At 40.7% G+C, this 20,959-nt stretch overlaps 2 protein-coding genes across 3 annotated transcripts in view; one reads left to right on the top strand and one right to left on the bottom strand.

Moving 5' to 3' along the window:
- Positions 1–14,880, top strand: part of phyhipl.S (phytanoyl-CoA 2-hydroxylase interacting protein-like S homeolog) — a 71,107-nt gene extending 56,227 nt beyond the window's left edge. The window contains 3 exon segments of one of the 2 annotated variants that reach the window (NM_001093945.1): positions 10,485–10,659; positions 11,843–11,960; positions 13,314–14,880. In NM_001093945.1, coding sequence (NP_001087414.1) covers positions 10,485–10,659; positions 11,843–11,960; positions 13,314–13,848 — 828 coding nt within the window. In that variant the 3' untranslated portion in view covers positions 13,849–14,880. 2 annotated transcript variants of the gene reach the window in all.
- A 3,677-nt stretch (positions 14,881–18,557) lies between these two features.
- Positions 18,558–20,959, bottom strand: part of fam13c.S (family with sequence similarity 13 member C S homeolog) — a 79,197-nt gene continuing 76,795 nt past the window's right edge. The window contains exon 14 of the mRNA XM_018227320.2: positions 18,558–19,201. Coding sequence (XP_018082809.2) covers positions 19,078–19,201 — 124 coding nt within the window. The 3' untranslated portion in view covers positions 18,558–19,077. The remainder of the gene's footprint in view (positions 19,202–20,959) is intronic.

Genomic DNA, 20,959 nt, shown 5'->3' on the forward strand with positions numbered 1-20,959 from the left:
ACACACTAGGATTTGGGGAGATTTAGTCGCCCAGCGATAAATCGCCTCTTTTCAGGCGACTAATCTCCCTGAAAAGCCTTCCCTCCAGCTAGAATCGAAATCGCCGGCGCGATAGAACTCAGATCGATTTGTTTTCCGAAGTCGCCCGAAGTTAACGAAGCGCTATGAGTACCATCCCACTGCAGATTTAGATTCTAGCTGGCGGGAAGGCTTTTCGGGGAGATTAGTCGAATGAAGAAGAGTTGATTTGTCGCTGGGCAACTAAATCTCCCCCCGAATCTTAGCATGTGTAACCACCCTTAAGGGATATGATCTGGGAGTGATTAAGGGATTGTGGAACAGGACATCTGAGAGGACTTTAGAACACAAGATCAATGGAGGCACAGACAGGGGAGATATCTAAAATACTGTGTACATGGGGATCAAAGATTGTGCACCCACACAAGTTTAAAAACAAGTCCATTTTAGGACAATTGATGGAGCTCTGCTACTACTAGGATCGAAGTTTTGCACTAGGGTATCATTTAACACTATTCTTCTACCCCATGGAAGCACTTCAAGATAGGCTCCAAGTTTCCAACCCACATTCCTTTAAAGACTACCAAGGAGACACCCATGCAGTGAACAATGGGATTGATATTAAATATATCTCATAAGTAATTTAGTATATATGCAAGTGCAGGGTACAAAGTGATGATCATAAAGTTGATAAGCCACCAAACCACGTCAAGGTAAACCCCATAAAGTGGTTCCTAACTATTTACCATCAGTCATAGTATACAAAAGCTGGCACCTCCCAGCATTTCTTAGGATGAGGGTCTCCTGACTTTGGCATTGGTTTCAGTCTGAGAGCTAGATCCTCCCCCGCCACTAGCTTTTGCGGCTTTTAAGACCAAGGACCAGTAAAACTATTTTAAAGGGCAGAAAAAGTATTGAAGTTAACAAAGTATGTATGTAAGAATCTTCATGTATGTATCTGGGCAGATGTGAAAATTAAGCGTAAGTCCCTTGGGAGTTGGTGATATTTTTAGTATCTGAGGTCTAACTAGGCTGTGTAAATGTACAGTGATGAATAGGTGACATAGTTCTGCAGAACTATGGAATCAAGAGTATGAATGTGTATGTGTAGCTGGACAGGAAGATTGGTATGTGAGATTAATGAGTTTATTGGCAGTAGATCTGGGGTATACAGTAATACAAGAGCTTCCATGTGTATCTTGCCTGATAATAGGAATGTGGCACCACTGTGCATTGCAAATACTATATTATTGACAATGCTACTATAGACCCCATCTCTCCCTACTATACCTGCTATCCCACAATCACACTCCCTTCCCAGAGACTATTATCCACTGTTACTATAGGCACCATCTCTCCCTACTATACCTGCTATCCCACCGTCACACTCCCTTCCCAGAGACTATTATCCACTGTTACTATAGGCACCATCTCTCCCTACTATACCTGCTATCCCACAGTCACACTCCCTTCCCAGAGACTATTATCCACTGTTACTATAGACACCATCTCTCCCTACTATACCTGCTATCCCACAGTCACACTCCCTTCCCAGAGACTATTATCCACTGTTACTATAGACACCATCTCTCCCTACTATACCTGTTATCCCACAGTCACACTCCCTTCCCAGAGACTATTATCCACTGTTACTATAGACACCATCTCTCCCTACTATACCTGCTATCCCACAGTCACACTCCCTTCCCAGAGACTATTATCCACTGTTACTATAGGCACCATCTCTCCCTACTATACCTGCTATCCCACAGTCACACTCCCTTCCCAGAGACTATTATCCACTGTTACTATAGGCACCATCTCTCCCTACTATACCTGCTATCCCACAGTCACACTCCCTTCCCAGAGACTATTATCCACTGTTACTATAGACACCATCTCTCCCTACTATACCTGCTATCCCACAGTCACACTCCCTTCCCAGAGACTATTATCCACTGTTACTATAGACACATCTCTCCCTACTATACCTGCTATCCCACAGTCACACTCCCTTCCCAGAGACTATTATCCCACTGTTACTATAGGCACCATCTCTCCCTACTATACCTGCTATCCCACAGTCACACTCCCTTCCCAGAGGCTATTATCCACTGTTACTATAGGCACCATCTCTCCCTACTATACCTGCTATCCCACAGTCACACTCCCTTCCCAGAGGCTAAAACACTTATTTTGTTTGAAATCTCTCAACACTTAAGCCACAATAAATGCAGCTCTTTAAAAAACCAATTATAATAAAATGGCGCGAGGGCTAAAATGGTCGTGTAGCAGAATCAACAGTCAGCTTTCTTCTGTCATGATCGATCACCCGTAGCCTTCCAGCAATAAAATAGGACCTGTTCTTCTTTTCCTTTAACCCTAGTGCAAAACCTCCATAACATCCTTTTTTACAAACAAAGCAAATTCTCTCTGAGCCCATCACCTGAGTTAATAGATACAGGGACTCCCTGTCTTCAAAGGCATTGCACTGATTGCAGAATAGAAAGTGGTTACGCTACTATACCTATTTCATTCAGCCAAATCCTGCAGAAAAAGACTCAGATTTATCCGAATCCTGGATTCAGTGCATCCCTAATTCCTACATACAGTACATGGATATTTTAGATAACAATCCTATTTATGTTCTTTTTCCATGTGACGTAAGAGTCAGCTGTTTCCAAACCACAGCAATCAATCAAATCTTGGCTCATGGTTCTTGCACCCCTTTGTGCAGGAGTCTGTGCCAAAATACCATGGATAATAAAAGTGTCCCCATTTGTTGCCGCCACTCCTTACTCACCCATCTGTATTAGCAGCTTAATCAGAACCGCTGCCTGCCTCCCAGACCAATTGCAGGGCTGGCGTAGGAGATGATTCCAAATGAAATGGAGCAAACAAGCGTTTCACATGGCATCTGACAAATACTGACGTGTATGAGGATGAGTAATGCTTTCCATATCATTTAATGCTCCCGGGGAAACAAGAGGAAAAATAAGGCTTTTTTATTAGAAGTGAGATAATGCGATAACATTCTCCTCGGCTTTAATATTCAAAAATGCATCTTTCCCTTTCATACAGTGATAAACAGAGCAGACATATGTTTAATATTGCAAAATGCCAATCACTTCAGTATTAGGGATAGAAATGGGTGCTTGCACCTGGCAGAGAGTGGAATTATACAGAAATACTGAGTTGGTTATTATTCTGTTTGAACCCCATCCCCCCATGTAATATTAATGCACTTATTGGGGGCTTTCGGTAAACCCCAGTAATAAGTAATGAGACTAACCTAAACGTCATGTAATGTTAAGGAAAGGATTTAATCCGCAGGGTTCAATGAGGATTTCATATTATTCAATAAAGTGCTCCATTTGCCTTATTCCCATTACCAACTGCCACCTGGGTATATGAACCCTGTCATCCCCAGAAGTATACAGCTTCTATTTTTGGGTTGCTCTAATTCCCATGGTCCCTACACTATTACTGCCCCACCGTATGACTTGTACCTGTGGTTTCTGGGTCGCTCTCATGCCCAAGGTCAGGTGTGGAGGGCAAGTTTAGATCCAAATTGGAGAAGCCAGGAGGGCATTTCCCATATTCCTGATCTTTTTTGACCCATCAATGGAAAGGAAATTCCCATGTCAGGTCTTTGAGTTGAGTCGAAGCTCTGAAAATTACTCCTTTATTTCCCTGTGTCCAACTGGGCTTTTAGAACCGTCTTCAAATCTAGAGCCAAACTGCTGTTAAACCTCATCAGTATATTATATTATACATGGTTTCTAAAGAGTAAGAGCAAGCAAATAGAACCAGCAAGGGTGAGGTGGGGTCTTCTCTTAGGTCTTCTCCTCGGAAGCGATGTGCCAATATGGCTGCATAGTTGAACAAATGTATATAAAGGAGTAATGTGCATAGTTATGATCTATCAGTCGCAAGTTCTTGGCGTTGCATTTAGGCGCCACTGGTGTAGATGCCTAAAGAAGGATTTCACTCTATTTAAACCAATGAAAACCACCTGGGCAAGATTCACTTAGGATCCTCTAAAGCAGGGGTCCCCAACCTATTTTTATGAGCCACATTCAAATATAAAAATAATTGGGGAGCAGCACAATCATGAAAAAAGTCCTTGGGGTGCCAAATAAGGGCTGTGATTGGGTTGCCCCTATGTGGACTGGCAGCTTAAAGGAGACTCTGGCAGTACATCTGATGTTTATGCAACTAGAACTCGCCTCCAAGCCTGGAAATCAGAAATAAGCACCTGCTTTGAGGCCACAGGGAGCAACATCCAAGGGGTTGGGGAGCCACTGGTTGGGGATCACTGCTCTAAAGCAACAGCTGTGGAACATGGGAGGCAGTGCCAGAAGACTTCCCGTTACCAGATTTTAATTAGTTATAGTTATGTTGCCCATTATTCCCATGGGTTAGAACAGCAGGCCAACGTCTACATCCCCTTAGATTTCAGTGCCACCTAGTGGATATTTCCTTTTTTTTACCTTCATTCTACCCTCTAAATTTGTAAAACTATTGTTGGAAGAAGAATTAACGAAAACAAAATAATCTATGAAAAAGAATTATCTATCAATAATGTATCTATGTCTATCATCATCATCATCATATTTCTATCTTTTATATCTATCTATCTATCTATCTATCTATCTATCTATCATCTATCTATCTATCTATCTATCTATCTATCTATCTAACTTTTATCAATCTATCCATCTCTCTCTCTCTCTCTCTCTATTATCTATCTATCATCATCGTAGTCGTCATCATCATCATCATTATCTATCTAATGTTTATCTCTCTCTCTCTCTCTTTCTCTCTCTCTCTCTCTCTCTCACTCTGTCTATATCTATCTATCTATCTATCTATCTATCTATCTATCTATCTATCTATCTATCTATCTATCTATCTATCTATCTATCTAATATCTGTCTGTCTGTCTCTATCTATCTATCTATCTATCTATATATCTATCTAATGAGTGAGAATAAAAAAAAAGAAAAGAAAAAATTTCTAAACAGTGTAATTAAATTAAAATAAAAAGCTGTATCCATACTGTATATCTGCCAAATACTGTATCGCCCTCACTGAACCCTGAGTGGAACTGTACAGTATGTAACTTAATAGGAGCAGGAGTTGAGATTCAGGCACTTTGTATAATACAGCACTTAACATATAACATATAACATGATTATGACCTACTACTATGTGCAAACTTAATGGCTTGAAGGTATCGAAGTGCTTCACCAGGCAGAGATGTATGTGGTGTTCATGCAAATGGCCTATAGATGTCACTGTGCTCATACTTATACTGTGCATACTTCCTGGTATCTTAAAAAGTGAAAGCTTACTGTTGTGTAATGCCTGCATGACTCTGCTAATAAAGCACTGTTATACTCTACTCATCCTCGGCTACCCAAAACATAACAGAAGTATATATATATATATCAGGGATGTAGAACCTACAGGTTTAAATGTTGTCTCTGTCCTACTGTAAAACCAGGGGTGTTGCCCATACATGTCCCAACACTGGTTTTGGAATGAGCCCCATTGCAGAAGTAGTATTATGTATAACATGCAACTTGCCCACAGACAAACAACAAAACAAAATCAGTGCCAAGTCTGACTAGAGAAGCACAAGCGGCTCATCAGAACAGATTTGTGGAGTAATAAAGTCAGACATTTTCAGATTATATTCAAGCTGCGCTGGTAACTGGGAGAATGAAAACGTGTTTAGCTGCTGGGGATGTTCAATTGCCGCTGATTGTGTTGAATATTAACAAAGGAGATATATGGCCATGTATTGATATGATGGGCAGCCCCAGTCATTCTCTAAATCTGCCGAAAGACTGGAAGTCAAAAATGGGCCCTCAAGCAACAGCTCCTCCTCAAGGCCAAGGCTTACATAACGGTTTACTTTTTATTAGTTGTAATATCGGTGTGTAGGTGCATCTCAGGTCATTTTGCCTGGTCATGCGCTTTCAGGAAGAGCCAGCACTTTAGGATGGAACTGCTTTCTGTCAGGCTGTTGTTTCTCCTACTGAATGTAACTGAATGTGTCTCAATGGGACCTGGATTTTACTAATGAGTGCTGTTCTTAGATCTACCAGGCAGCTGTTATCTTGTGTTAGGGAGCTGCTATCTGGTTACCTTCCCATTGTTCTGTTGTTAGGCTGCTGGGTGGGGGTTGATACCACTCCAACTTGCAGTACAGCAGTAAAGAGTGACTAAACTTTATCAGAGCACAAGTCACATGACTGCGGGCAGCTGGGAAATTGACAATATGTCTAGCCCCATGTCAGATTTCAAAATTAAATATAAAAAAAAATCTGTTTGCTCTTTAGAAAAATGGATTTTAGTGCAGAAGTCTGCTGAAGCAACACTATTAACTGATGTATTTTGAAAAAAATTGGTGATTTTTAAAAGATTTGAGTGCTTATTTACTGCATGTAAAACATAGTAATACAATTGTGCAAAATAACATGAATACCTTGAATTTGTATTTTCAATGAAATGTGAAAAACGTTATAAATTTACCATAGACAGCTCCCATTGACTTTGACATGAAGTTTTACATTTTATGGATTTTTTGCTTTTCGTACATTAGAGTGTTTGAAAGCATAATTTAAATTCAGTTTTGCAAAAAACGTTAAAAATTTTAAAATCGCGGCAAATAAATACAATTCGAACATTGATAAATCACCCCCCCAATTTAGTAAACTTTTCTCTGTAGTTTGGCATCTTAGTGACTGTGAGAGGCTGATTGTTGGGAGATGTTGGGCTTGAAGAGTAAGATGAGTTTGCTGATAGGCACAGTTATCAGGAAGCTCGAGGGCATCAGCTAGAGGACCTGAGGCTAGACAACTCATATTTCTCAACTGAGACATCTGTGCATTGGGTTGAAGGCAAATCAATGGAAAAAACCCATGGACAACTTCTCAGTTGGGTAGAAATATTAGTACAGGGGTAACAGGCAGTGCCATCAATGAGTGGGAACTAGAGATATGGTCTATGGTTGATATGAGACTATGGTTGGGTTGCAGTATTGGGGTGAACCTTGCTTTGCCTGTTACTTGGCATCAACCTTGTACATTCCATCAGCTGGGCAATACACAGGCTCTCAACCTCTATAACTGCACTGGACTCTAGGGGAGGTACTGTCATGAAGTTGGTCTAGTAACCTATAGAGACCAATCTGCAGGTCATCAAAGATCTGTCTGGCTGCTATATATATGTATGGCCCTGTATATATCTGTCTTGCCTACCTAGGAGAAAATACCATTGGTACTTATTTATTTATAAATGTCCAATACAAACACTTTACTGGGGTCAATATTTCTGTAATTCCCCCATTTCTGGTGATTGACAGACGTTGTGCAGATTTCCATGCCTTTCTTCTCTTCTATTTGTTCATTGTTTCCATTGTCTCCCAAACATTTATTGACTGCAGAGTGCCTGGGGATCAGGATATATGGGTCACCTGGTGGCACCATGGCCCTTCATCTGCAGCACTGGTTATAGACTGGCTATAATGTAGCCTCAGGCGGAACCATACTGGGGGGCTAGAAACAGTAGTGATGCTAAAATATTTCGGGGTATAAATCCTTTGCCAACAGAGCAACAATAAGCAATAACAACAGACAATGTTTGTCTCTCCCTATTGATATGCCATAAATAAGATTTTCTTACAAGGTCCGCCCCATTTATGCAAGGTAGAACATTCCAGCTGTGGCATATGGACTGTACCAATGATGCAACGGGAGGTGTATGTTTTATGCATTCACAGTTTCACAGCACCGGTAAATATACTTTTAAGGTTTTATGATGGATTTTATGATAATGCCATTTTCTAATTTTATGATTAGGCTGCTGCTTAAAGTGTACAGACGGAGAGGCAGGGGGAGTGTGTAATGGTATAGCCCTTGTAATCTGTATTGCCTTTCTGCATCATAAAGCACAAATGTCCTCCAGCTGTATTTTGAACTACAACTCCCAGCATCCCACAACAGCCAGAGGTTAGGAGATTGAATTTAAACAACTGTTCGTCATATTATGATAGGAAATGTCATTATAAGCCACTTTAAAACCATTGACCACATTTTAATGTTGGAAAGTTATTTGGAAATGTAATAGCTATGGGAAGCAGTGCTCATGAATTCCTTTCTGTTTTCTGATTGTGCCTTTTGCAACAATGTAACAGTTCTTCTCTGGGTGTGTTAATCAGCTGGACTCTGCTACATTGATTAAAAATGGCCAGACACAGACTGCTTTTAGCAGCAATTACATTTACAAATAGCTTTAAAACCACTGACGCTTTTTAATGAATGTATTTTGGGAAGTTGCTTAGAATGGCATGTTCTTCCATTATGTATAAAACTGTCTTTGGATGGGGTTACCCTTTAATTTCTATATAGAGGGATGCAAGTCAGACACCCCTCATAAAGGGTTTGGATAAAATTGATATAACTATTCACTTATAGTTAATTACATTTGTTGGCATTGATTTAGATGTGTCTTATAAACCTAGACACTTGTACAAAATAGAAATAGCTGAATCTGATGGGGAATTGCTCTTTTTTTTCTACTACTAGAAATGCTGTACAGTAATATAATTAATGGAAAAGGCTTTTTCGGTGCTTCAGGTGCAAGCACATCTTCAGTATCAGACACAAAGGAATCTGAAAATTAATATTTTTCCAGTTACTGTATAGCTCCCTCTAGTGGCTAACGGCATTATCTACATCCCACTGTGTTGTTGTTGCTAACGGTCCTTTAGACCAATTCAGCATCTTATCTGCCCGTGTGTGGGGGCTTCCAACGGGTCCCCCTGATCGATAGCAGGCCAAATATCAAATTGATATTGATTGGACAGGTTTTTCCAGCAATCGAAGACTGCATCGGCTAATAGATACGGTCCTATGACCAGTCTGCGCCCATTCTCTTTGTTATAATTCGATCGTTCAGCCTCTTTTGTCCAAATGCATTAAAGTCTATGGGCGTCCGAATAATTTTAACGCGTGACAATATTTATGCGCGTGACAATTTTGACGCGCAACAATTTTTTTCAGTTTCGCAAAAACTTTAGTGGGCGATGAAGTGAGGAAATTCGCCGTGAATCAATGGCTGGTGAATAAATTCGTCCATCATTAGTTTCTAAATGTTGGACCAGGAGGGGTGGTGCAGCCTAGCATCTCTGCCTTCCAGTCCTGTGAAACCCGTAAGCCTCATGCCCGAGACACAAGACTGCACAGGACTGGGAATTCTTATTTCCCTTTTCAGCTTTTTTTTCTACAATAGGTGATTAAGTTCTGTTGCCGGTGCTCCAAATGAGTAATGAGCCAGAGATGCCTAGTTACCGGCATAGGGGAAATCCTACATGGGTTAGAAAAAAACCTCAGTGTTTGCTGTTACTAGGAGAAATACTGATGTAGTCATAACACTGGAAAGCAACCAGGTAATAATAAGCCCAGTGCCTTTATATACAGTAGGTCATGGAGCTTAAAGGCATCCTGTAATATCTTCATACATTATATGGCCTATAGGTATCTGGACACCTGCCACATCTAATTCCAAAACAAACATATGAAGCTGGTCCTCCCTTTGCTTCTATCACAGCCTCTACTCCTATTAGAAAGTTCCTACTACATCCTAGGACATTGTTCAGAGCAGGCCAGTCAAGTTCTTCCTCTACCTTCTCAGCAAACCCATTCTGTATGGACCTGGCTTGATGCATAGATGCTTCATTGTGCTGAAACAGAAAGGAGTTTCCTCAAACTGTTCCCACAAACTAGGAAGCACAGAATTGTCTCCACTGGAACCCATGGAAACCAGTTGAAGACCTTTATTTATGTAGGTGACAATACAGTATAATATGTCCTATGATTATATATTATTATATATGATTACATCATTATGGATTGTTGTGCTCATATATTATATGGCCATAGGTATCTGGACACCTGCCACATCGTATTCCAAAACAAAGATATGAAGCTTGTCCTCCCTTGGCCTCTATCACAACCTCTACTCTTATTAGAAAGTTCCTACTACATCCCAGGACATTGTTTCTTTTTCCATTTAGCCAAGAGCAATAGCGAGGTTGGACACTGATGTTAGGGCTCAGGCCTCGCTCACAGTTGAGGTTCCAATTCATTCCACCTGAGTTCAGTTGGGTTGAGGTCAGAGCTCTGTGCAGGCCAGTCAAGTTCTTTCTCTACCATCTCAGCAAACTCATTCTGTATGGATCAGGCTTTACGCATGGATAAGTCCTCTAAACTGTTCCCACAAACTAGGAAGCACAGAATTGTCAAGATTGTATCAGAGATATGCTGTAGTTTTAACATTTGCATCCACTGGAACCCATGGAAACCAGTTGAAGACCATTATTCATGTAGACGACCATAGAATTAAACCCATATAATATCACCTTTAACTTATCTTGGCTGTTTTATCTATTTCAGGACGTTCCTACCAAGCTGGTGGCCAAAGCCGTCCCCCTGCCCATGACAGTTCGTGGTCACTGGTTTCTGAGCCCAAGAACCGAGTACACGGTGGCTGTCCAGACGGCCTCAAAGCAAGTTGATGGGGATTATGCTGTGTCTGAATGGAGTGAAATCATTGAGTTCTGTACAGCAGGTGAGAGAGGCTTTGTACCTTGGCTTTCAGCGGTCTCAATGTAGTTGGCTAAATATAGGTAAAGGGTGTGTTTGGGGATGCTAGTTAAACTAAAGCCTACCTAAAGAAGTAGCTAGAAATGTTGTACATGATGTTTTGTGCATCTGTACCAGGAAACCACAGCCCTTTAGCAGTAAAGATCTGTGTCTCCAAAGATGCCCCAGTAGCTCCCCATCTTCTTTTCTGCTGATTCACTGCACATGCTCTGTGCTGCTGTCACTTACTGAGCTTAGGGAGCCACTCACAATATACAGTACACATAGAATAGAAATGTCACAATATATGGCTGATTAGTAATTAATACACATAATTACTACATGGCAGCACAGAAACCAGTGCAATTAGCATCAGAATTTAATAATCAGCAAACCTGTAGCATCAGCTTATATTACAGCCAGGGAAGCTCATTTTCTGCTGGATAATTAGTGACGAGCCCTAAGCTTAGCTTCTCAACAGCCAATCAGAGCCCACTGAGCATGTGAGTGTCACAGACACTTTCCAAGATGGTGACCCCCTGTGACAAGTTTGAAGTCCTGGATCATTGCTGCTATTGACAAGCTCAAACTTTAGCCTCGTGCAATAAGTTCAGTATATAAAATATGGCATTTTTAGCCATTTTCATTTTTAGGGTTTAGTTCTCCTTTAAATGGATTTTCTATGCAGACTCATACATATTATTCCAGGACTAATTCCATGTATAAAACAAAACAGCACACGACAGTAGCAATTTCATGTACAGTACCTCCCAGAATACCTTAAATGGATAAATATAGATCCAGGTTAATGGATAATACCCCATAAAAATTGGAAGATAATTGCAGTGCCAGTTCTATAGACAGTAAAATTACCAGTTTCATCTTGTTTGTTGTAGGAATTTTATTGGTGTTGGTTTGGGAAGCTTAACCTCTTCAAGCAGTCATTGAAATCCACCCATGCTATCTGTTGGTTGGTTACTGCACCCCACTATAATTACTGCTAGTAGTAGTTTAGAAGCTGGAGTCCTCCAGGGTGGAGATGGCAGCATTACTTACCATGCATTTAATAAGGCTTCTCTACCCAAATGGTTTTGTCGGCCTCAAAACAAGAGCTACTGTGAAAGTATTAGGGATCATTATTGTTTGATCTTCTCGCTTCACGTCTGCAGATTACTCCAAAGTGCACCTCACGCAGCTGATGGAAAAGGCAGAGGCCATTGCAGGTCGTATGCTGAAATTTTCCGTTTTTTATCGGAACCAACACAAAGAATATTTCGACTATATTCGGTGAGTTAGCACATGCATTATGCCATAGCGTCACTTTTATATTGTAGTATCAGAGTGGCTATTGGGAGCCAAATATAAATTTTTACATCTTCCAACTGAATAATAAAATTTTTTGGAGCTTTAAGCCCACGACGCAAATTTCACACTAGTTTCAGGCTAGTTACACCCAACCAAACCCCCAATATCCACCTTTAGTGCAGGGTGCTCAATAGTGATGTGCGGGCCGGCCCCACCTTCAAATGCCGGCTTCCGACTTCTAGCTTTATAGCCGCCCGCCTGCTTGCCTGCTTGCCCCACCCTTTTGTGACATCATTGGTAGGGCGGGTCGGCGCGGGTCTATAAAAGGAACTCGGAAGTCGGATACGGGCTGAGGGAGGGTGGGTTAGGGTCGGGAAAAACCCGACCCAGGCATCACTATTGCTCAACAAGTTTTTCGATAGCTGGCCAATCTGGCTGCCAATGTAGAAGCCCATGTAGGAGCCCTAACAATATCTAAATGGGACAATGAATTAGGAAGGCTGGAAACCCCCATTAGGCAAATGCTTTATCAAGCTGTGGGTGAGGTTGTAGGCCTAATTAATGGGTTCAGACCAAACTATTTAAAGGGGAACTATCACGAAAATGTTATATAAGCTTCATGATACTGAAATAAGAAACTTTCTAAATACAATCAATTACATATTCTGCATCATTGACAGTTTAGATCCAATATATCTTATAGGGGGCTTCCTTTCCTAGCAGATGAATTAGAGCTCACTCAAATAACTGATTCCAGTGCAAACAAAATCTAACAAAATAACTGCCTTTTGCACAAATTCTGCATGTAGAGAGACATGATGTCTGGTGATTTTAATAGAGTGAGCTCTAATACATCTTCTAGGCAAAAGGAGCCCCCCTATAAGATATATTGGATCTAACTGTCAGTGAATATCTGACACCCAACTGCTGCATGAAGACAGAATGAAGAGAAACAGATAATGAGAGAGGAATAGTGAACATAAACTTGATTATTTCAGAAACAATGCAGACTTTTCAATTGATTATAATTTAGAAAGTTTCCTATTTCAGTATGCTGAAGCTAAATTTAAATTTTCTCGATAGTTCCCCTTCAATGTTTACACCCTACTAAATGTACATTTAAGATGAAATTACCCTTTACATGTTAAAAATAGTAATAAGTAACATGAGCTGGAGTAGGCCTTAGCCTTAGCAGATGTTGGTCCTCATGAGTCAAGAGCTGTATGAATAATGAAAACAAACACCATTATGGCCTCTTTCTAGACCCTATGAGAGCGTTTGGTTTAGGATTAGGTTTCACAATGACATGACTAATGAATATCCCTTAACTTTCAGCGAGCATCACGGAAACGTCATGCAGCCTTCTCCAAAGGACAACAGTGGAAGCCACGGCTCTCCAATCAGTGCCAAACTGGAAGGAATCTTCTTCAGCTGCAACACAGAATTCAATACGGGGAAACCCCAGCAAGACTCCCCGTATGGACGCTACCGAGTGGAGATCCCTGCTGAAAAACTCTTCAACCCAAACACCAACTTGTACTTTGGGGACTTCTACTGTATGTACACAGCCTACCACTACGTCATCCTCGTCATAGCACCCATGGGTTCCCCAGGAGATGAGTTCTGTAAGCAGCGTCTGCCTCAGCTGAGTCTAAGCGACAACAAATTCCTGACCTGCACTCAAGAACACGACGGCCTCGTATTCCACCAGGCCCAGGATGTTATCTTGGAGGTTATTTACACTGACCCTGTGGATCTTTCGTGGGGCAACGTGGCGGAAATCATCGGTCACCAGCTCATGAGCTTGTCAACTGCCGACGCAAAGAAAGACCCAAGCTGCAAGACCTGCAACATTAGCGTCGGACGTTAAAATTCCCCCCTTGCCCGCCAACAAAGCAGTTAACCTGAACCCATCCATCCTTACCAGACATGATGTCCGGAAGCATGCAAAAATGCAGCTTTGACCAAAAGTGTACACCGAATCCAGAACACGGTCCCCTTCGCTGCCTGACGAAGCCTGCAATGCGTTTTTTTCTTTGGCGCCGCCCTGTAGCTCCTCTTGCAGCAAAGGATTTAAGTAGCTTTTTTTGAAAACTTTTTTTTTAAAATTACTCGTGAAGTTGCTGCTGCTCTTAACCATGATTCTCTGCCAACTGTCAGCTTGGGTGGCCGGGAGGCCCTCTCCGTCATCCCAAGTGGGGTAAAAGGGGCGGTGGGTGGATGTCGCTATATTTTTGTTGCAGTTTTAATACTTCCTTTGCCAAAACGTAACGAAACTTTAAGTAGACTGCTTTAGCAAGGTCAAATAAACCAATCCTGGCTTTATCGGGGGGTCTAAATAGCGAATATTTTAATCTACTAAAAGAACCGACTTATTGGGATAACTCTAAAACAGCATGAGAAATTGTAACTGCCGCATGACTGAGCTCTTTAAACCCTAGATAATCCGTCGGCATTCCACCTAGATGCTCGACCAAGTGTTTTAAATGTTCAACGATATTAGCTACCGAGAAACAGAAAAAAAAAAAAACCCCGCTCTCTCTCTCCCCCAACGTCATCGATGAACGATAGAAAAATATTTTATTTGTACACGTTGTATAAAATATTTACAATCATATAGAATCTATAGAGCGCATTTTATTAGCAACTGTATACGTCATCCGCCATTCCTCCCTTTATCGAAGGTGTCGACTGTAAACTTCATATATAGAGTTGTGTATACGTTCCTGTTGCTTCGAGGATTTTGATTAAAAAAAAAAAAAAAAAATGTGGTTTCCGGGTTCGTAGCGTATTTTGATAAATCGACTCCATATCTCAATGAAAAAAAAGTCACATAAAGTCTTAGGATTCCGCAGTCCATTTTTTTTTTTCCTTCTTCGATCAATAAAAGTTTGAAAATTTCCTTTGTTCAAATCATGCATTTTGAATACACGACAAATTGGAAAAAGGTTTTTGGGGGGTTTTTTTTTTCCCCTTTATAAAAATGACAAGTGCTTAGAGAATAAGGTTTATTCTGTGCAGGGTCGGACGGGGCCTCCTAGGGTTCACCCTATTGTATAGAGGTTATATAGGCGTATGGTGGAAATAAGAAAGGGTTGATGGGAACTGGCCCATTAGGAGGTAATATGGTTCTCTGTGAGCCCAGTCCAACCCTGGTTCTGTGGTTATAGCAGTGTGAGACATGGTTAGAAATAGGGATTAGCAGCATCAATCTCTTCCAAACAGCTACACAGACTCTGATACGGATCAATAACAGAGAAACAAAATAAAAACAACCCACCTGTGCAAATATTTCCACCCCCAACCTCTTCAGTCCATAGTATCTTCCGCTTAAAGGAGAACTAAACCCACCTCTAATCTTCCAGGCATTGCCACCCTCCTTACGATGTGCTTTAGTGTTAAAAAAACAAACAAACTGTCATTCCGGTCGCCATCTTCCAGATCTCTGTGTAGTCTTCGGGTCTAAACGGCGATTTGCGCATGCGCAGTTGAAACGGATTCCTGACTTGGCCCAACTGCGCATGCGCCGGCAGACTTTGTGACGGCGAAGAGACCCAAAGACTACACGGAGATCCGGAAGATGGCGACCGGGAGCTCTGCTGCGCTTCTCTATATTCAAGGGTCAAAATTTTTTTTTAAACAATAAAGCACATTACGGGGAGGTAGAGGGGGGAAATGCAAGATTAGGGGGGGGGGCTTTTGGTAGGGGGGGTTTAGTTCTCCTTTAAGCACAATGCTCAGCCAATGGCTTTTGGTGGGGATATAGCCCCTTAAAGCTCTCTATCTGTTGAATGGGGCACTATTTCCCAGTGTTTCTTGCTGAAACTCAAGTGCAATACGGACTTACAATACCTTTAAGTATCTCTGAATTCCCATGTAGAGAATGAGACAAATATATACAAGTCTAGACTCCTAGTGATGTGTATGTGTGATATATATATACTGTATAAATATATATACTGTATAAATATATATAAAGGTATGGGACCTGTTATCCAGAATCCTCAGGATCTGGAGTGATGGGATCTTCCGGTAATTTGGATCTTCATACCTTAAATCTACTAGAATATCATGTAAACATTAAATACACCCAATAGGCTGGTTTTGCCTCCAATAAGGATTAATTATATCTTAGTTGGGATCAAGTACAAGCTACTGTTTTATTATTACACAGAAAAAGGAAATCATTTTAAAAACTTTGGATTATTTGGATAAAATGGAGTCTAAAGAGATGGCCTTTCTGTAAATCTATGCTTTCTGTATAACGGGTTTCCAGAAAATGGATCCATATATACATATAATATATACATATTCTATTTATTGTTTCACCTTGTGAGTGAACCAAAAGTTTTCAATTGGGTTTCCTAGTATATATATATATATATATATATATATATATATATATATATATATAGTGAATAAAGTACCCCCTACTGTAAAATATAAGGATATTACACAGGTCATGGAACACCGAGGTGACTCCTAATATCCTCATATTTTCCAACAAGGGGTACTTTATTTATTATAATAAGTTTTAGTGAGTCATGTGACAAAAATGACATCACTGCTTGCTGTATATAAATGATGACATCACTAGTCACCGTTTATAAAGATATAATTTACATGATATTCATGGCTTTGGTGTATTATATATATATATATATATATATATATATATATATATATATATATTTATATATTTATTTATAAAGGCTCCTTAAAAACATGAATCCAGTAGGATTGGCCCTGCCCAGACACCACCTGCCTCTGGGCCAATCTGAACCAGCCTGACCTGCAGATTTTGGGCAGGCCCATGTATAACTACATGGTACTGCTTTATTATTATTATTTGCTTAAATTGGGATCTATGGGAACGGGCATTTTCGTATTGCAGAGCTTTCTGGATAACAGATGCCACAATAGAGGAAAACAATGGGGATGATGTGTGTTTGATATCCCAGTTTAAAAAATATTTATATTTATTTATACATATTTATATAAATTATTCTGATAGTGTATAAAGCAGGACTTTCAGGGGAATAACTTAGTTGACAAATATTGAAATAAATCACAGGCAAAAAAAAAATAAAAAAAATCACTCATCAGGAAAATTCTCCTTTGGTTTCCAAGGGAACGGGGCCGTTGACACGAGACTCATGGGAGAGGCGAGACTGCCTAATACTCCCGAGTATCACAGGGCGACACATCCCTCGTGCCTGCCAGTAATAGGTTTTTGGGAAGTGCTCTACCGTCCTCCCTTGTTTTTTATAATGAGGATTTAGCTGAAAGAGCTCAGCAATGAGATGAGCAAGAATATCACTATAAATTCTTAAAGTGGCAATATTGGGAATGCACCTGATAATGGAAACACAGACACAGCCAGTGTGCCACAGGGTTTACTTCTCCTTTAACAGGGGATATCAAACTCACAGGGTCTCACAGAGTTACAGCTGAGGATACTGGGAGATTTAGGCAACACAGTCTTGCCTGTGCTGTACTGAAGTGACATCACAATGGAGATCTAAAGCAAGAGGAAATATAGATCCAAAGCCATTGTACCTACTAGTGCAGTGTAAAGGCAATCGTTACTTTACCTTACATTTATTTTCCCTTCACTCTAAGACAACATAGTTTCCTTCCTTCCTCCTAAGCTTATGCTTAAAAAAGAACTATCCAGAAAATAAAAATGTAATAGAAGCTTCCTCATACTGAAAAAGAAACTTTTCCAATTAAAAATTCTGCATTGTTTCTGAAATAACCAAGTTTATCTTCACTATTCCTCTCTCCGCATCTGTTTCTCTTTATTCTGTCTTCATTCAGGAGTTGGGTGTCAGATAGTGATGGGCGAATTTATTCGCCAGGTGAGAATTTGCAACCAATTGCCGCGTTTCGCCGCCGGCGACTAAATTCTCAAATTTGCTGCGAAAATTCAGCAACGATTAACGGATGCACATTGACTTTAAATTTGCGAAATGCGGATTTTGACACTGGTGGTCAAAATGGGCGCTTCGCAAATTTTCCGCCAGTTGCACGAATTTTGCTGGATATTTGTGGGATTCGTGGTGAAGCAAAACGGAACAAATTCGCGCATCACTAGTGTCAGATAGTCATGGGGGGAGGGTCCTTTCCTAACAGATGAATTAGAGCTCACTCAAATAACTGATTCCAGTACAAACACAATCTGACAAAATAACTGCCTTTTGCACAAATTCTGCATGTAGAGAGACATGATGTCTGGTGATTTAATAGAGTGAGCTCTAATACATCTTCTAGGCAAAAGGAGCCCCCCTATAAGATATATTGGATCTAACTGTCAGTGAATATCTGACACCCAACTGCTGCATGAAGAGAGAATGAAGAGAAACAGATGCTGAGAGAGGGATAGTGAAAATAAACTTGATTATTTCAGAAACAATGCAGAATTTTTAATTGATTGTATTTAGAAAGTTGCTTATTTCAGTATGATGAAGCTTATGCTAAATTTTCATTTTCGTGATAGTTCCCCTTTAAGCCTCAGCTGCCATATTGCTTGCCCAAACGAAGGCAAAGACTTTAAAAGTGCTATATGTGACCACTAGATGGCGGACGTTCTATAGGGAAGGTCTCTGGCAAAACAAATAATGTCGGCAAGGGTTAAACCATCCTCCTACAAAGAATGACCCTGCCCAATCAGCTTTATGGAAATAAGGGACAATTTTAGACTTCAAAGAAGCTGCAACAGACATTGACAAGGAATATCCCACCTATGAAACCTGCACCTGGGGCCCCTACAGGCAAAGTGCAACTCCAAGCCTTCGGCATGGAAGGTTATATAGTTGGGCAACAGAAGAAGCACGTAGTCTCAGATACCCAAATTAGTATAAAAAAGAACCCCACAAAAACAGACGTAATTCCATATTGCACATTCTTGCCTTCATCAGGACTCTTGGCTACTGCAGTCAGAGGGGCTTCCTCGGAGGGACGTGCGGCTATTGAACGCTCCCAGGTAGTGTCGAACAATTAAAGTGCACAAGTACATCAGTGTTGTACGGGGGGGTGTGTGGATAGAACAGCAGATGTTACTGTAGAAGAACCGGTCAAAGTGGGGTGTGTGAGGACCCTAAATTGTTTTGGAGACATCTTGCTTGCTGATCAGGACCTCTAACAATCGGAGCTTTGCCTTTATCTGCTTGTATTCACAGTACTCCTCCGCCATAGGGATCCGGTCTTCTTTCTGCACGCTCCTGAAACGGCACAACACAGAGATTGGGTCTGTGGGAGGAGCCCTAGGGGCAAGGATTTATTTCTACATTTAAAGGATAAGTAAACCTCAAAAATAAGTGAATTTAAAACTGATGAGGGGGCTATTCTAAGCACCTTTGTAATTTACATTCGTTGTTTATTCATTTTTAATTCCAAGATATTAAGGGATACATGTACTGTTAATATGAATGAATTTTGTTACAACAGCGCCACCTGCTGGTCAGTTTCCCACCAGTCTGACCACCAAGTAGTCAAGGAAGTTGTCAGGAGAAAGAAAGAGGCTGCTCTGATGTTCTTCTGCTTAGGAAAGAAAATTAGAAACCTTTTCTCAAATCTTTCCTAAGCAGAAGAACATCAGAGCAGCCTCTTTCTTTCTCCTGACAACTTCCTTGACTACTTGGTGGTCAGACTGGTGGGAAACTGACCAGCAGGTGGCGCTGTTGTAACAAAATTCATTCGTATTAACAGTACATGTATCCCTTAATATCTTGGAATAAAAAGAAAATAAATAATGAATATAAATTACAAAAGTTCTTAGAATAGCCCCCTCGTCAATTTTACATTCACTTATTTTAAAGGTTTACCAATCCTTTAATGGCATTTAAAGGGCCTATACCTAGGGGGTAGCTTTAGGGGACAGTGTCCATATAGTATATACAGTGACTATATGGAAGGGGATACCCCTCTGCAGCCGCCACATGTCCTGCAAACTGTCAGTAGGAGGCGGGAGGAGGTGCAGTACCTAGGGCACCTAAATAGAACCCTGTCTAGGTGGTATATGACATCATCCGGTTGTGATCTGCTGCAAATAATCAAAGAAAGAAAGTGTCTAGTGATGGGCAAATGTCCCCCGTTTCGCTGAAAAATGACTGAATTTCCTGCGAAATTCGCAAAACATTCATAAAATGGATTTTGATGTCGGCGGGCGTCAAAATAGACACAGGTGACAATTCGACACGCATTAAAGTCAATGGCCACTTTTAATTTTTGACGGCGTCAAAATTTTTTGCAGCGTAACGCAGAAATTTCGCGTTCCAATTCGCCCATCACTAGAAGTGTCTAGTTCCTTTTTAAAGGGGACACACTGTATACACATTAAAACAACTTACCCTTAAATTGCTCTGAGCACTTTTGCAATGTTTTCATTTAGTTTTCATGATATTAGCAGTTTTACACTTTTAATATCATTCATTTTTAACAAGAGTGCCCCCCAGCTGTTCTGCCCAACAAGCCAAAAGCTAATGCAGTTACTGATGCAGGAGGCATCTTCTGACACTTCTGTGCTCACTGCCGCGAATTAGAGTCGACATTCCACGTTTCACCGCCGCTTAATACATTTGCAAAGACGCCGGCGATGATTAACGGACGCCCATTTACTTTAATGGGCACCGGCGTCAGCACCCATTTTGACGCCACTGAAATTCCAGTGCATAACGAAACGGGACAAATTCGCCCATCACTATTAGCAACTATTGTATCAAGTCTAACAGCTGTCTATAATGAAACCCAGAGATTCTGCTCAGCAGGGACAAAGATAAGAAATGTATCGACTAAATGTATCTATTTAGAACAGTTTACAGGGTCGGCGACCCCCCCTCCCAGAGCTGCTTTAGAAGGTGAAAAATGACACTTTACACTTCAATATTAGAAAAACTGTCACACATAGAAAATAGAAAGTCATTGGAAAAAGTCATTATTTCTGGTGATCTATCTGAAAACAACTAGTTGTTTGAAGATGA

Source organism: Xenopus laevis, chromosome 7S, assembly GCF_017654675.1.
Source record: "Xenopus laevis strain J_2021 chromosome 7S, Xenopus_laevis_v10.1, whole genome shotgun sequence".
In the NCBI taxonomy this organism is placed as follows: Eukaryota; Metazoa; Chordata; class Amphibia; order Anura; family Pipidae; genus Xenopus; species Xenopus laevis.